Source organism: Vulpes vulpes, chromosome 12 (assembly GCF_048418805.1).
Source record: "Vulpes vulpes isolate BD-2025 chromosome 12, VulVul3, whole genome shotgun sequence".
Taxonomy (NCBI): domain Eukaryota; kingdom Metazoa; phylum Chordata; class Mammalia; order Carnivora; family Canidae; genus Vulpes; species Vulpes vulpes.
In genome coordinates this window covers 159,723,790-159,740,954 of record NC_132791.1, presented here as the reverse complement: position 1 = coordinate 159,740,954, position 17,165 = coordinate 159,723,790, and the positions used below count along the sequence as shown (strand labels likewise).

The 17,165-nt window shown below is 47.6% G+C and overlaps 1 protein-coding gene across 4 annotated transcripts in view; it reads left to right on the top strand.

Moving 5' to 3' along the window:
• The window catches only part of CEP104 (centrosomal protein 104), a 38,348-nt gene that overhangs the window by 8,831 nt on the left and 12,352 nt on the right, over positions 1-17,165 (top strand). For 3 of the 4 annotated variants that reach the window (XR_011996016.1, XM_026005138.2, XM_072731095.1), the window contains 9 exons: positions 2,069-2,237; positions 2,701-2,856; positions 3,781-4,005; positions 5,753-5,950; positions 6,493-6,660; positions 7,264-7,437; positions 9,151-9,327; positions 12,623-12,829; positions 13,226-13,333. Coding sequence is in view for 3 of the 4 variants with exons in the window: in XM_026005138.2 (XP_025860923.1) it covers positions 2,069-2,237; positions 2,701-2,856; positions 3,781-4,005; positions 5,753-5,950; positions 6,493-6,660; positions 7,264-7,437; positions 9,151-9,327; positions 12,623-12,829; positions 13,226-13,333 (1,582 nt within the window). In the remaining variant the exon portion in view is untranslated. The remainder of the gene's footprint in view (positions 1-2,068; positions 2,238-2,700; positions 2,857-3,780; positions 4,006-5,752; positions 5,951-6,492; positions 6,661-7,263; positions 7,438-9,150; positions 9,328-12,622; positions 12,830-13,225; positions 13,334-17,165) is intronic. The other variant, XM_026005139.2, reaches the window with a different exon arrangement.

Sequence of the window (17,165 nt, the reverse complement as noted above, 5' to 3'; positions counted from 1 at the left end):
GCAGATAGATCTATCGGCCATACTTTGGTATTTTACTAGCACAGGCAACTTCATAGGTAAAAATTAAAGGAATTCATTGACCCAGATTATCCATTACTAGAGCCTTCATCTTATGTTTGCTTTGAGCCCTCCCCACTTTCATCCATCCCGTGAACATACAGCTCTGCCTCCCGCAGGCTGGGGGCCCAGGGGAGGGTCCACTGGGCGCAAGGCTCACTGTCCACTGGTGCATACACTTAGCACAGCAAGTGGTTCCTGGGTGACCGCAGAGAGAATCTCCATATTTTATGCAAGCACAAGAGCCTGGCTTAAGAAGGAATTACTTTGTGTCAGTGTTTGGACTGCCTTGCTTCCTGTGGAGTCTTCCTGGGCCTGCAGCCTGACTTTCAACTGGTGGATGATGTCAGTAGGGAGTGCTTAAAAAATAGACTCTGTCCCTAAATCAGGGCGAGACCTGCTCTTCTGAAGCTGCCCACTGCCCATGCCAGATGATGTCATGTTTTTTTCTTTGTAGCATTTTCATAATTAGGTCTTTGTTTTCATCTCTAGGACTTGAAGGCAAAGAAACTTTGACTTAAGAGTATAGTATGTATTTAGGTAAAAATAGTTAATCTTGTGCCAATACCAAAGCGTGTTACTGTTTGGTCATCACTGGGATTAACTGATACTGTTCAAAGCTGCCAAAGCTGACCCCATCACCTCATTTCCAGGAGTTGAGAAGTGTTGGGGGGATGTTTGATCATGCTGAAAGGTGATGTCATACTGTGTCCTGTTTCAATTTATTTTTAGACAACCAATTTATTTTATTTTATTTATTTTATTTATTTATTTTTAACTTATTTTTTCATGAGACAGAAAGGCAGAGACCTAAGCGGAGGGAGAAGCAGGGTCCCTGTGGGGAACCTGTTACAGGATTTGATCCCAGGACCCCGGGATCATGAACTGAGCCAAGGTTGACCTCAACCACTGAGGCACCCAGGTGCCCTGACAGCAACATTTTTTATGACAAGTAATACTGTCATTAAAATTTACCTGTATATAAAGATATCTAAGTCAAAGCTGCCAGTTGGCTTATTTTGTGTAGCTGTTACAATAGAGACATTGAAACGTGTCCTCTGTTAACATTTTTGTTGAGTGGTGAGACTGGCATTATTGTTTTAAATGTTAGACCCTGGAGAAAGCTGCCAGCCTGCTGCAGAACACGAAAGAAAGAATGAGGTGATACTTAATCAGAAATCAGTTACTCAGATCACTAGAAAGATCTTTTATTCCTGGAAGGGTTTTTCTGATCTCCCCAGGACTTGGGATATCATGCAGTCTGACATTTTGAGCTGAGGCCCTGGCAGGGCACCTCTGCATCTTTAGTGCTTGTCACAGTTACTGTGGCACTGGTGTCAAGTATGGACACCTAGATTACACCTGGAACCCACCAAATCAGATTCTTTAGGGATGGGGCCTGGTAGTCTACTTTGGCTTGGGTTTTCCCCTAGACTACACATGATTCACCTGCACTACTATGTCCCCGGTGCCTAGAACAGAGCCGAGCACAGAGTCCACACTCAAAATATTTATTTATTCTTATTTATTTTTTTTAAATTTATTTATTCATAGAGATGCAGAGAGAGAGAGAGAGAGGCAGAGACACAGGCAGAGGGAGAAGCAGGCTCCATGCAGAGAGCCTGATGTGGGACTCGATCCCGGGACTCCAGGACATGCCCTGGGCTGCAGGCGGCGCTAAACCGCTGCACCACCGGGGCTGCCCTCAAAATATTTATTGAAGAACAAATAAACCAAAGACTCAGATACCCCCAAGTGCAGTTAACTAATGGTCAGGAGCATAAGCTGTGGAGTCAGAGAGACCCACCTGCACTTAAGAGCTGGGTGACCTGAAGCCCATTCCTGATTTTTCTGAGCTTCCACTTTCTCTGGCAAGAACACTCCAAGAGCAGATGTGGGGGTGCCATTTCTGTGACTATCTGTACCTTCAAACTGAGCCTGTAGGGCTCCCTCCACCATCACTCTATCACATGTGTCGAAGTTAGCTAAAATATTCATCTCTTTCCTTTAGGAAATCCGACTACATTTCTCCACTGGATGACTTAGCTTTTGATATGTACCAAGATCCAGAAGTTGCCCAGATTATACGCAAATTAGATGAAAGAAAACGTGAAGCTGTCCAAAAGGAACGTTACGACTATGCCAAGAAGTTAAAACAAGCTATTGCTGATTTGCAAAAGGTACTACTCCTGGAGACAACAGTCCTCCCTCAGTTGTGTGAGAGTGGTCCTGACACATGGTACAGCAAAGATGTAGGCCACTAAAAGCTATGGACATTAGTGTGGGTCCAAGGAGGTAAGCAACATAAAGTTACAGACAGATGAGCAGCTAAGTAAAATGTAAGTGAAGGCACAAACTCAGCCTCTTCAGATGCCATGTTGCTTTCCTAAGGCAGTAGAAAAACATAAGATGCTTACCATCCCATGGATTCATGCAGTTTCTTAGACACTGGCATGGTGACAGGCAGCACGCCCCATGCAGGCCAGCGTGGCTGTTGTCTAACTGCCCAGGCTTGGCCCCTCCTCCCAGCAAGGTACATGGGGAAGGCAGCACCTCTATCACCTAGCCCTTGCTTTAAAAGTTGTCTTTGCAATGGATGTGGCTGGATGCACATTTGAAGCAAAGTGGCCTTGTGTGCTTCAGGTTGGCGAGCGCCTTGGGAGGTACGAGGTGGAAAAGCGCTGTGCGGTTGAGAAGGAGGACTATGACCTGGCCAAGGAGAAGAAGCAGCAGATGGAGCAGTTTCGCAACCAAGTGTATGAGCAGCTGCAGCTGCACAGCCTTGTGGATGCTGAGCCGGTAGGTGCCTGGGCAGCAGTCCCCAGGGCCAAAGAGATTCAGCCACGGGGCCCATGTGTCCTCATTATGTATGTGACGTGCACATGGCTCCATAACACACAGGTGACAGTTCAGACAGGTGACGTCAGCTCTAGAGGTGCTGCTGGACACCCACTTGCACGAAGACTCACGGCAGAGGAGAAAGGGGATGAGCTGGAACCAGGGATCTCACCTCTTCTCCCCGGCTCAGCTTCCTCATTTGTAAAATGAACCGATGGCAGCCCTGCCATGAGTAGCCTCAGGAGTGTTGTGCACGCATAATCCTAACGGCCTCAGCTTGTTGAGGCCGTGTTTCCTGGGACACACTGCCACTGATCTTTAGAACCCACACAGGCGGCTGGTGTACATACCACCACATTGCAGAGTCGTGCATGACAGCACAGACTCTGGAGCTGCGCTGCCTGGGCTCAGACCTGGCCCCTTAGGGCTGTGTGATCTCAGGGTCATTCCTTAGCCACTCTGCCTCAGTTTCCTTATCCCATTTTTGGGGTAAAAGTGGTATGCATTAAATGAGACAAAAAAGCCCGCTTTTGCAGCCACTGGGTTTTAGGTCCCACCCAGGTGCTTCCTACCTACATACCACACCTTTGCTGGCAAGTCTGTGTGTGTGTTTCCATACTGTGGCAACCCAGGCACTGTACTTATTGTCACTCTAGTGTTCTGACACACATGTCACTTCTGTAGGGCACATGGCAGCCATGGAGAGATAGCTAAAAGGATGTGACAGGACTGGAGGGCACCAGTCCTGATGCCCTTGTGCAGCTTGATGCAGTCCTTGATGCAGCTTGTCACTCTGCCTTCCTAAACTGTCACATCCTCCCACCCCACCCCACCCCCAATGGTGTGGCAACAGCACTGGGAGTGAAGCATCCTGTTTTTCCCCAGATGCGAAGGCCTTCTGACCTGCCCCTCCAGCCCCTCACTCACTCTGCCAGTCCTCGCCACAAACAGCAAGTGCCATCTCTACCACCGCAAGAAGAAAGTGCACCAGAAAGCCGGTTTGCAGAGCCTTTCCTTCAGGAAAAGCCTCCAGCACATCCCCCAGGCCCTTCTCAGCACTCCACAGCAGACCAGTCACCACCTGCCACAGACCCTCATCTCAAGACCCATGTAGGTAACTGGTAACAGATTGTGTGCAATTTATTCAACAGATACATAGAGAGGACCCACATGGTGCTAAGGCTTTCCTGGTGCAGGGGATGGATCAGGACACACAACTACAGAACTCCTTCCTGCCCTATGTTCCCAAAGCCAGAACATGGTGGTACATGCACCCAGCAGGTAATCACACCTTAGTGGGAGACCCTGTTTGCAGTCAGACACACCAGCCCTCGCACCTGTGTCTGCACCCATCAGCTGGTGCTCTGGGATGCACCATCCTCCTGAGCCTCTCCTTTGCTCTCTGTAAAAATGCACAAACAGCTGCTTTAGGGATTATTTCCAGGAATAAATGAGACCATGTTTGTAAAGCGCCCACTGAGGTCTGACTTCAGTAGAACCTCCACACAAGTCATGCATGGTTAATATACTATCAGGATTTTCTGTGTTGTAGGTAACAGATGACCTTGCTCCCACTGGGCGTTTCCTGGCTTTTGTAACTCGAGACTTAAGAGGTCATGTGGGTTTCAGGGTTCAGTAGCTTCATAGCATCATCAGTGCCTCTTTTCTCCTGTCAACTCTGTTTCCTGTGGTTCCAAGCCACCCTACGGCTGGAGCTGTCACGTGGCGCTTAGCTTCAGGTCTGCACATTGTCCCATCTGAGCAAGAATCCTCCCGAGTTTATCAGTTGCATACCAGCCTCTGAGTGATGGTGAGGACCAGAGGAGGTCTCACTGGAGGTCCTGCTGGCGTGCAAGGCAGCATGGCCAGCAACTCTGGGGAGGAAGAAAGGATGTTGGGTGGGCACGGGCACGTGTCCTCCAGGAAAGGCAGAGGGACAGCACTCATGCTGGCCTCCCAGGGCACATCTTGAGGGTTCCTGTCATCTCCATCAGGAGCATCTTGTCTGTAACTTTATTGCTTTAAGTCATATCTAATACTTTGATTTAAAATACTCCAATTTCTCCTTTGTTAGAATGTCAACATGTTTTGTGTTACAGCAGAGTAGATCTTAGAATATGAGGAACTCACTCTCATGCAGTTTTTACCCAGTTAATATCTCAGTGGATATTAAGTGTGAATGTCATAGTGACACCTGCCTCAGAAAATTACTCTGGAATCTGTTATTTAATTTCCCAAAACTCTGCTACATATGTACTTGTTTAGGTGTGCATCTCTGTTTCCACATGTGGATGGAAGCTCTGGGAGGTGGAGAGCCCATGTCACCCCATCACGTGGGCAGGGGGCCTGATGAGCACCTGCAGGGCTGAGGGAGTGGGCAGCAGACAGCTGCCTGCCCAGAGCTAGAGGAGGCAAAGCCCAGGAAAGCTGTGGAGGTATTGTTAGCTCGGTTGCCTGTTTTTTAGTGGAAATCTCCCAGATAATGAACACGTTTAAAATGAGGTTTGGTACTTATTTCTAAGTCATAAACTAAGAAAAAATCAGAAGTCTTGTCAGGAAAACATATAACTTTTACTTTGGTAAGCTACGTGTCAGCTAAACTGTAACTCTTAGTGGTAAGTAGTAACCGAGGCCGAATCTATATCACTTTTCAATTGGGTTCGCACTGAGTTTAGAAAAGAATGGAAACTGATCTAATTTTTTCAGGTGAATCTTATTGTCACATAAATTATTCTTATCTGATAAAACTGCTGCCAAGCAGACCAGAAGGGTGCAGAGCAGTAGGCCGGCGGTGTAGACATGGTGTTGGGAGGTGGGAGGCCTTGGGGAGCTCTGCAGCCGCCCTTCTCTTCTGTAGCTCCAGTCTGTGCCCTATGATGAGCGGCCCCTTCCTGCTACACGGAAGCAGCCGGCAGCAGCAGCCCTGGAACCAGAAAAGAGTGACTCTGATGTCAGCGAGGCTCCCAAAAGAGGTGCCGCAGGAGAGCCGGAGCCCTTAACAGAGAAGGCACTGAGAGAGGCCAGCCCCGCCGTGGATGTGCTTGGAGAAAGCCTGGTACAGGGAGGGCTGGAGAGCGCCCTTGGCTTTGTTTGTGATACTGTTGGCTTCCCTGTGGAATCACTATTCATTTGAAATCTTCCAATAATTATTAATTATATAAAACAGCAAAAACAGAAACTAGAATTTAAGATCTTAGGAATGTCTGTTCGTACCAGACTGAGTGTTTCTGTCTAGTACTGACAGAGTTGATATCGGAAATCTGCCCCTTCTGGAACACCTGCCCCTTCCAGGAGAAAATGAGGGCAGAGCAAAACAAAAGATGGAAGCATTCCATATGGAAATGAGCCCAGTGGGTTTTCCCCTTCTTCCCAGCTTCACAGTACTTCCCTTGGTCGAACTTCTGGTACTTTCTGTATTTTAACAGGGTCTTCAGTATTGCACGTTAGAAAAATTACTTCCTTAAACACACGTACTTGTTCTGCTCTTACAAGAGATTTTTCTCTGTGTGAAACAAAGGTTCAGGTGGCATGGCTGAGGGGTGGCAGTGGTGTCACTGGTGCACCTGCTCCGAGTCAGCCAGCCTCCAATCTGTGTAGGTTGCGGGGGCCTATTCCAAGACGTGGTCATACCGAGAAGATGCGCTGCTGGCTCTCTATAAGCAGCTGATGGAGACGCCTGCTGGAACTCCGAAGGAAGAGCTGAAGAGCATGCTGCGAGCATCTATCTTCCTTGTTAGAAGAGCCATTAGAGACATAGTGACCCCGGTGAGTCCCCTGTGCCCCAAGGTCCCCCAGGAGGTCCAGTGGGCCAGGAGGAAGCACAGTGTATCACTAGGAATTAAGGGTCTCTGGCAAGAAATGTGGTCAGTGAAAAGCTTGCAGAGTCTGTCTTCACTTAGCTGTGCTCCTTGCTCTTGCACGGCATCAGCTTTCCCATGCTCTTGAAAGCCAAGGTTTGCTGAGGCCGGACTCACCATGACTGAGAAAATGCTCAGTTTATGTTTTTATTTTTAATGGAAACTGAGGAGCGTGAAGTTATTCCTGGATTCCCCTGACTCTGAGGGTGCCGTAAGAGTGAGCACGCCCCAGGTGCACCACTGCCTTTGTGTTTGCCATTAGGCAGGAATGTTCAGGGTGTGGCATCCAGGGCAACACGGGGCACTTGCTGGCACGTGACATAAGAGCACATGCCTTCCGTATGGGAGGAACTGCATTTAGAAAGTGGTTTTCGGGTCACCTGTTCCAGCCCTTCAGGCAGCACAGAATCCCCAACATCGTGTTCATGTTGGTTCCCGTCGGTGACTGTCATGTTCTCTCTGCTGGAATGCAGTTATGGGAGCTCTTCCATTTTTACCACTGTTTTCTTAGGTTTTTCAGGCTTCTTTGAAATTGTTGAAAATGATAATTACACAATATATTCCCAAACACAAACTGAGTAAGCTTGAAACCGCTCACTGTGTGGAAAGAACCATCCCTGTTCTGCTCACCAGGACTGGAGACTCTTCTGCTCGCCTCCGAGTCATAGCTTCAAATTTTATTCAGGTATGAACTTCACCATAAAATAATGAGCACGTTACTATATTATCTGACTTTCTGAATACCTTACCAGTTTCTGTCTCTCCTAAGAGCATTATTGGTTGTCCTCGTGGGTCCCTGTCATACTTACCAGTGCTCTGAAACCTGAAGGTTGCCTTCGATTAAAGTATAGTTTGGCTTGTCTGGTATTTCTTTTCTTCAACATATGCTAGTAACTTCTAGTAAAAATGTATGGAAAACTAAACCATAATAGAAAATTGGGAGTAAAGAGATAATAAATGTGTAATGACCTTAATCTAAATAGTTTTGGGCTTTCACTCCAGGCCAAGTATTAGAGAGAACTCTAGGAGTTCTTTTTTTTTTTTTTTTTTTCTTTTTAAAGATTTTATTTATTCATGAGAGACACAGAGAGAGAGGCAGAGACATAGGCAGTAAGAGAAGCAGGTTGTCCACAAGGACCCCGATGTGGGACTCGAACGCTGGGACTCCAGAATCACGCCCTGAACTGACGGCAGATGCTCAGCCACTGAGCCACGCAGGCACCCCATGCTCTAGGAGTTCTTACCCTGAGGCCTATGCCTGGGCTTCAGCAAGTCTATGAATTTCTCACATTTTATATGACATTCTGTTGGGAAGGACTCCATAGCTTTCATAGTTTCTCAGAGGGGTCATTGTTACAGTATGATGAACCACTCATCTCATCTCCTTTAACAAACTTGAGTTCTGGGGGAGAATGAAAAAGGAGAAGTTATACTAACAAGAAGGTAAAAGTGATGTTGAAGTCCTACAAAATACTCCCATCTTCATGTGGCTCAGAATCTGGGGGAGATGGCATCTTTTAAAAGGAACATTGAAAATGTTAGTATGTCCTTCCTTTGTTTAGTCATTTATTTTTTAAGAGAGGGAGAGGAAAGGGTGGGGAGGGGCAGAGGGGGAGAGGGAGAATTCCCAAGCAGACTCCCTGCTGAGTGCAGAGCCCAGCACAGGGCTCGCTCTCATGACCCTGAGATCATGACCTAAGCTGAAATCAGAAATCGGATGCTGGGAAACCTGGGTGGTGTCCATGTCTCTGCCTCTACATTTCTCATGAATAAATAAGTAAAATCTTAAAAAAATAATAATAATAAATAAAAGAAGTTGAGGCTTAACTGACTGAGCCTCCCAGTTGCTCCCAAAACTGATTTCTTTCTCTATTGCAACCCATATGCTTCAGTATTTTATCATTCCTCTTTCTGTATTTGGCTGTTTAAATGATAAATACATTAATCATAGAAAGACTTGCTCATTGATAGTGGACTTCATGCTTGCCCATAAGCCCAGCAGGAGTCACATCAGCCAGAGTACTATGCACTTTACACTCTCAGCTGACTTTTCATAAATACTAACACAATACTCATTTGTTTTAGAATGTTAGAAATTAGAAAACCTTTTTCTTAAAGTTGGAAAATCCTGAGAAATCGTGAGTTTTAGATCACATTTCTTATAAAGCTTTCATTTATCTGTGAGTGATCATGTTTTTATGTTTTTGTGCTTTAGGATTTTTTTTTTAATCATTATATCTTAAATAGAAATATGAGCTTATTAGAGATAAATTATATTACTGCCATTTTTCATTCCCTATTTTTTCCCTTTGTTGTTTACTTTGAAGATTCTGAAGTATACTAAGTTGCCTCTAGCATTTTCCAGTACAAATTAACACGATCATGTTGGTTTTTATAGGAAATGGCCCTGTTCAAGGAAGTTAGGTCTCTCCAAATTATTCCATCCTACTTGGTACAGCCATTAAAAGCCAACTGTTCAACTCATCTGGCAATGAGTCAGATGAGTCTCCTGGCCCGGCTTCTGAAAGACCTGGGCACTGGGACCACAGGCTTCACCATTGATAACGTGATGAAGGTAAGCGCACCTCTGGTGCCATGGGCCGCAGTCTCCACACTGGAGATGGGCCTGGAGTGTGGTGAGTGTCTCATCAATGTTTCTTGAATGAATGAATGATTGCAACAACAACAAAAAAAAAATAGTCACTGTTTTATCTAACAAAGGAATGTACGAAAGGCTCCCCGCCCCTCGTTCTGTCACAAGACAGTACATGATGTATGGACGTTGGTCCGTGTGGTGGACAGATTATAAGGAGCACATTACCTGTATGAGAGAACTGCCTATCACGGAGGACATGAAGCATATGAAAGTGTAGGTATTTGTTGTGCTTTGGACAACCTGATGAAACTGCAGACATTCTGGAAAAGGAACTGTCTGCCAGAGCAAGAATTCCCTCCTCCCTAATTTGAAATGGGTTGGAAGTGAGCTTCGATCATACAGCCACCATCTTGGCCAGACGTGGAGAGACAGAGCTTTCACAGTGGCCCAATCTGGTACAGCCTGCACACGCCTCCTGTCCCTGTGAGAAGGGCAGGGTCTCCCTTCTCTGTGGATTCCAGTGGTGCATTGACTCGGAGACCTGGGCCAGGTCTTGATGTCGTTAAATGTATGATCAGGAAAGGCAGGATCCTATCAGGCCACTTTCATTCATGTGTTTTATCATGGATATATGATTTAGACACTGAAGTGAATAAGCCTTGGCTTCTGGAGCTCTAAGCCCCGCGTCCCCCCCACTCTTAGCCTCATCGTCTAGATCCCTTTCCTGGTTCTTTATCCTCCTGATCCCGTTGACTTTGGAGTGTCCAGACCTCCTCTTCTGATTTCTGTGCACACACCTTCCCTCAGTGACCTCGCCCATGCCTCTGCACCCACCCATGGAAGACACAGTCTCTGCACATGCCCTCCCTGGATGCCTGACTCTTCCCACAAGCTGTGGATGCCCCACATCTGGATGGAGCACCTGCCATCCTCTCTGGCATGCTCCTTCTCAGCCTTCTCTGTTTCTGTAAACAGCAACACTGTTCTTCTGTTTGCTCACCAAGTGCTGTGAGCTCTTGCTCCAAGTACATCCAGATACTGACCAGGCCCCCAAACTCTCATGCCGCCCGGCCCGGCCACCCCCAACTCCCCAGCAGACTTTCCTTCTGACTCATCCTACAGTCTGTTGGCCACTGGCCCTTGGAGGGCTCCCATCACACAAGTCCACTCAGGCCTGCAATGCCTCCCAGCGCTCTTCTCTGCATGCAGACTGCCTGCTCTTTCCAAGGCTCATCTCTTTTGTAAAAACTCCAGAGGCAGCGAGCTGCAGCCCCTATACGCCACCCGCTGCTTCCAGCACTGGCAGCCCCATAACCACGTGGACCACCACCCTTCTTGGCTCCAAGTTCAGTTTCCTTGCTCCCTAGCACAGAACATGGAGCCTGCCCCACACACTTGGAACCCTGCGACATGATGCCCTGCTTCCAGATGCCAGCATCAGCATCAGTCCCACTAAGTTCAGCTGTAGCAACAAGCATAGACATTTCAGTGGAGTAACACGGTAAATGCTGATTGCTCCATCCCTCATGGTCCTGTGCAGTTCAAGATGAGTGGAGGCTCTGCCCCATGCTGGCCTTCAGGCCTTCACCGCCTTCCAGGAGGATGCCACCAGCTTTTTCACATGACTTGGGGATCACCAAACAGGGAAAATGAGTGGAGGGTGCTGAGGGGGTCTTTATGGACAGAGCCGCTCCCACACTCCCTTCCTGGTACCTAAGCACATGGGGCAGGGAAGTGTGGCACAGCTGTGCACATGGAAGAAGGCAGTTGGCTTGCTGAGTACTTAGCCATATTCGGGTCCACCTGCATGCTGGGAGGATTAATCCAGACAGAGGGAAGAGAAGAAAGACAGGAATAGAAGTTGGAAGGAGGGGTCAGCTACAGGAGGAGAAAGTCCCTGAGTGGCCCAAGATTGGGCTCTGGTGCATATTCACAGGGCTGGCTGCACGTGGAGCAGGGAAAATGTATCCTCTTGATGGACGGAGTCCACTCAGAGCCAGACTGGATAATGGAAGTTCTATAGGCCAGAAGGAAGTATGAATTACCCACCTGATATCTCAAGACAGTGAGCTGACCAGAAATACCTCAGGTCAGGACACTGTGCACTCCCCTGGGACCCCATGAGACCAGTCAGCATGCTTCTCAAGTCTGCAGGCAGAGTCCAGTTGCCCTGTGACTGCACAGGAAGAAGGGGTCCCAAAAATGACTTGGTGATGGACCATACTATCCAGGCTGGACACTCAGGGCAGGAAAGACTTGAGGGAGGTGACAGACGGGTGAAGACAGTGGTGGCTGCCAGAGTGGACCAAAAGCCCTGATGAGATTGAGGAATTGTCAGGGGAGAGAGTAGGAAAAAGTGAGTGAGAAAGGTAGGAGATGATCATCAGAAGGTGGGACCCCTAAAGCCAGGACTCCTAGAGGTGGTGTCACAATTGGTGGTGCCAGCGTCTGGGGTAAAATGAAGAGCCTGTGGCAGGCTGAGGCCTTGCGAAGTGAGGGTCTCCATGCCCATATCCCCCATGAGGAGATGTCGGTTTACTGAGCATAGTCACGTCACTGAGGGGCGGGGTAAATGTATCACGGTGGGTCCTTGTGATGCAACACTGGAGAGCAGCTGAAGTGGATCCTGTGAATAATTGTCCTTGGCAGGAATGTTGAGTAGGAAGAAAGGCAATTTGAGAAAGATAAGCACAGTCTACCATTAAGAATGTCAAAAAAAAACCCCACGTGTGTACAAGGCGCAGACACACTAGTAAATACGCACGTCTGGGTGGGAGCACGCAGGCTGGCTACAGGAGAGCCATGCCTCCAAGGAGCATGGGAAGAGTTTGGGGCCAGGGAGGCTTCCTCGGGGACTTACACTGTCACTAGTGTCTTATGTCTTCGGATCAAAGATCTGAGACAAACATGACAAAAGTTAAATATCAGTTATTATGGATAGTGGATGCATGAAGTTTATTATATTTCCTCTTCTCTGTGATTGGAATATTTTGTGACATTTAATATGACATCTACAGAAGGATTTAACCCTAAAAATGCTTGTTGGCACATTAAGTGGAAAGAAGCAAAACACAAAGTTCTATATCCAACATGAGCTCCGCTATGTGTGAGCAGACACAGTAAGGAAAGCTATGTGTTGTAATAGCCAGAATTCTGTGGGTGGTGGTCTTTTTTTTTCTTTTTCAAAATTTTATAATGTGCCTATGTTTCTTTAATGCTGGGAAAAATAAACTGTTATCATGAGAATCAGTAACCACAAGAACTTTATGTTTAGTTTTCAGTGAGTGCCCTGGAGCACAGAGTGTATGAGGTTCGAGAGACAGCGGTTAGAGTTATTTTGGACATGTATAAACAGCACCGGGCTTTTATTCTAGAGTACCTCCCTCCAGACGACAGCACCACGCGCAAGAATGTTCTCTATAAAACAATTTTTGAGGGATTTGCTAAAATAGATGGCAGACCTACAGATGCTGAAATTAGGGTAAGTTAACTATTATGAAGTTATGATTTATCCTTCTATTGAAGTTATTTGGTCCCTGAATAAACTACAGATTACTTGAAGAGCTTCATGTGCAGGAAACCAGGGAAACATCCCCCTGAGTTCAGATCCTGGCTCCTCCACCTTCTGCATGAGACTGTCAGTTTCCCCATCTGTAGATAGGAACAGTGATAGCCGAGAGGACTTTGTGGTTATTCTGTCTGTAAACATGGATCAGATTAACCCGGTGAAGGTAGCTTGACTGCAGTTATATTATTAGTCTCAGTGACCATTACAATGTATAAGAAATGTAGTTCATATGCTGTAATTCATATGTTCTCCCAATTTCTAAGGCTACCCTAAAAAGCTATTCTAATGGAAAAATCATTTCCATACCAGGCACAGAAGAAAGCAGCTACAGAAGAAGCAGAAAAACGAAAGAAAGACGAAATTAAAGCTTTACAAGGGCAGTTGGCTGCACTCAAGGACATTCAGGCCGAAGCCCAGGTTGGGAATGCTACGGTTTCCTTCACCCCTGTTCATGGGCATCCTGATTCCTCATTCCCCTAGACAGATGCACAGCATGCTTGCTTTCCTTTCACTACATTATGCAGATGGGTATCTGTAGGCTTTGTTGCTTTCTTAAAACTAGTTTGAGGATACATAGAAGGAATCATCCATTGGCTAGTTTGAATTAGGTGCTGATTCCAGGGAGTGGCATGAGCTGCTGGCCATGTTTAGAGAGGTAAGTCCAAGGCTAGGGAGGCAGTGGAGGCAGTGGAGGACGATTTCCTATTCAGAGCTCCTAGGCTTCCTCAGGGCAAAGGAGGAAAATAAACTTGTCCGCGAAGATCTGATTCCCATGCATTAAAGGAGGCAAGTTTCAAGGGAATGTTCTGCCGCAGGAAGCTGCTGGGAGACGCAGTCAGCTAGTGCTTGGGTGAGCGTAAACATACTCCTCCTGCTTTGCCCTCCTTCTGGCATTTCACCAGTTTCAGGACATTGATTTTGTAATGTAGTTCCTTAAATTGAAAGAAAATCTCTTCTAGAGAAAGTGAGAGAGAGTAGAGATTAGCTCCTCGAGGAGCAGAAAGTCTGAGGGGTGCAGGAAGAGAAGGCTCCAGAGTGTGCTGCATGGCACCATCTCTGTTGTTGACAGGACTGCACTGTGCCTGCAGCAGTCTGCTAGGAGGAGGTTAGACCTTGGAGTGAGGGTTCTTTCCACCGCTCAAAAAGAGAAAATGCAACAGAATGTTTGTTGAAGTGCCTGTGGCCCAGAGTCACAGTGATGATTCAGGAGGTGCGGACACCTGGGAATAACAGCATAGGAGAGGAAGGTACATTGAGAAATGCGGATTCCTGGGGACACAGACACCATGGAGTCAGGGGTGGTTCCTTTTTTTTTTTTTTTTAAGATCTTATTTATTTATTTGAGAGTGAGAGACAGCACGAGCGAGGAGGAGGGACAGACAGAGAGGGAAAAGCAGACGCCCCCTCCTTGAGCAGGCAGCCCAGCATGGGGCTCTATCCCAGGACCCCAGGATCACGACCTGAGCTGAAGGCAGACACTCAACCAACTGAGCCACCCAGGTGCCCCTCAAGGGTGTTTCTTTAAGACATTCATGTTTGATCCAATTCTCACCCGCTAAAGCAGGCCCAGCAGGTGCTCATAATTTTTCCTAATGTTATACAAATAGAAAAACAAAATTTTGTTTATTTATTTGTTTGTTTGTTTGTTTATATTTTTAGAGAGGAGGAAAGAGCATGAGCTAGGTGAGGGGCAGAAGGACAGAGAGAGAGAGAATCCCAAGCAGTCTCCACACCCAGCACAGAGCCCAACAAAGGGCTTGATCTCACCACCCTGACATCATGACCTGAGCCAAAATCAGGAGTCAGACATTTAACCCACTGAGCTACCCAGACACCCCAAGGAGAAACAAATTTTTAAAACTAAAGTGATTTACTCCAAGCACAGACCTATCAGTGGTGAAGCCAAGACAACCAGGCTGGTACTGCTAACCCCTTGTCTCCTCTGGAGCTGCCCTGATCCTTGCCCCAGTGCCCAGCCTCAGATTCTGTGGGCACCACCAAGGCCATGCACCTCCCCCCCATAGATATCTGGGAAAGTATGCTGGGTACCTCGTCCTTCAGCTTTCCCAGAGCACCTTCACCAGCTCATCTCCATTCATTGCATGTTGCTGAGCACCTGCTCTGTGCCAGGCATGGCGCTGGGCTGTGGAAATAAGCAGGAAACAAAACCAAGTCCTGCCCGTCCAGGCTACTGCTCCAAGAGGAAGAGACAGTAAAAGAAAAAGCAACACAGGGTAGACCTCGAGGCAGCGACTGGACATCAGCCTGCCGTCTTAGAGTGGTTGTTGAGGACAATGGAATCTTTTTCTGTGTTTTTATTGTGGTGAAATACTTACAGCATATTTACCATTTTAACCACATTTAAGTGTACAGTTCTGTGCCATTATGTACCTTTGTATGGTTAGCAATATCACCACCATCCATCTCCAAGACTTCTGTGAATGACAGGATATTTTTAGATTGCCTGATTGCTTCTGAATTTTAGAAAAACATTTAAAATTACTGATTGGTTTCCTAAGCTATTCAAAGCATTGATAGGTAAAACTTGAAGCTAAAATTCAGCTTTCGACATTTACATTGTCTCCCTGCAAAATACACAAACTCGTCTCTCTTAATAAGAAATGTTGATGCCTGGGGCACCTGGGTGGCTCAATGGTTGAGCATCTACCTTGGGCTCAGGTCATGATCCCGAGGTTCCAGGATCAAGTCCTGCAAGGGGCTCTCCACAGGGAGCCTGCTTCTCCCTCTGCCTGTGTCTCTGCCTCTCTCCGCATCTCCCTTGAGTAAATAAATAAAATCTTTAAAAAAAAAAGGGGGGGGGGTCCCTGGGTGGCGCAGCGGTTTGGCGCCTGCCTTTGGCCCAGGGCGCGATCCTGGAGACCCGGGATCGAATCCCACATCAGGCTCCCGGTGCATGGAGCCTGCTTCTCCCTCTGCCTGTGTCTCTGCCTCTCTCTCTCTCTCTCTCTCTGTGACTATCATAAATAAATAAAGCAGTGCTCTTTAAAAAAAAAAAAAGAAAAGAAAGAAACATTAAAGCCTAAAATCCAGTCACATGAAGCTTGCTTTCTGTGTAGGCATATAAATCGTGTGAACCGTGTGCCAGCTTCATGTTAGTCTATCCCTTTCCAGCTCTATGATTGCATTCTTTTGTGTGTGCCTCCTGCTCCGTGGTTGGCTGTGACATAGGTCACATACTATGACGTAAAGCTTAATTCTCTACAAATGCAGCAGACAGTACCTTTTTGTAACATGTCACTTTAGTGCTGGGTGTAGGGCCACCTGTTGTCCCTGGTCTCTAACACCCAAAGTCCAAGAAACCTTCAACCCAAGCAAGGCTGGTTGGTCACCAGGGTGCTGTGAGGCATTCACCACAGGGTCAGGCTTTGTAGGAAGGAAAGCAGTGTTCAGAGAGCTGTGAGGAAATGTGCTAAAGGGGCTCCCAGAGTTTGGGGGGTGGGGGCACTTGGGGCAGCCCAGGAGCTGCAGCAGGAAGGCCTGTGGCCCCACTCAGCTGGCCACCAGCAGTGACACCAGGTGTTCATAAGGAACCCTCTCCCCTCCTTAGCTCCCAGACACAGGACGGGAGCCTGGCTGGAAAAGCAAGGCCCAGTCCATTAGACTGGGGGTACCCTCTGCCTCAGCACAAGAATGCTGTCATGCCAGGTTATCTGTTTGAGTCCACAAGCGTACTGGGGACAGTATGTGCCAGGGACAGTGTGTACCGGAGAACAGAACAGACAAAATTCTCCATCCTCGGGGACCCGTGCCTCCCCTAGCAGCATCCGTCAGTGATCAAGATATACAAGGGAATGAATGCATGAGAGTGTGGCAGGTGGTGGGCTGAGGAGGGGCTCAAGGGGCACGGCTGCTGGCAGACACCGAGTTCGGTGGGGGCCTCTGGGGCAGCTTGTCTTGGGAAAAGTTGGGTGACAAGAGGGGAGAGTCAAAGCTCAAGCACCAGGACCCTGGCAGGGTGGCCGGAGCCAGAAGACTGGAGCACAAGGCAATGCAGAGATGAGATAAGTGACAGGAGACTTGGGAAGCCGGCTGAGAGTTTCAAGCAGAAGTAAATGAACCTGCGAGACATTCACGGGTACACCAGCCAGTGCTTAGGAGGGACCCCAGAAACAGGGCCCCTGACCTGGCAAGAGAGGCACAGAGGGTGCTCCAAGGGCAGCTGAGGATTGGCTGGCGGGCCGATGGAGTGGGCAGAAGGGTAGAAGGCTGCAATCTGTCCCGGTGTGCA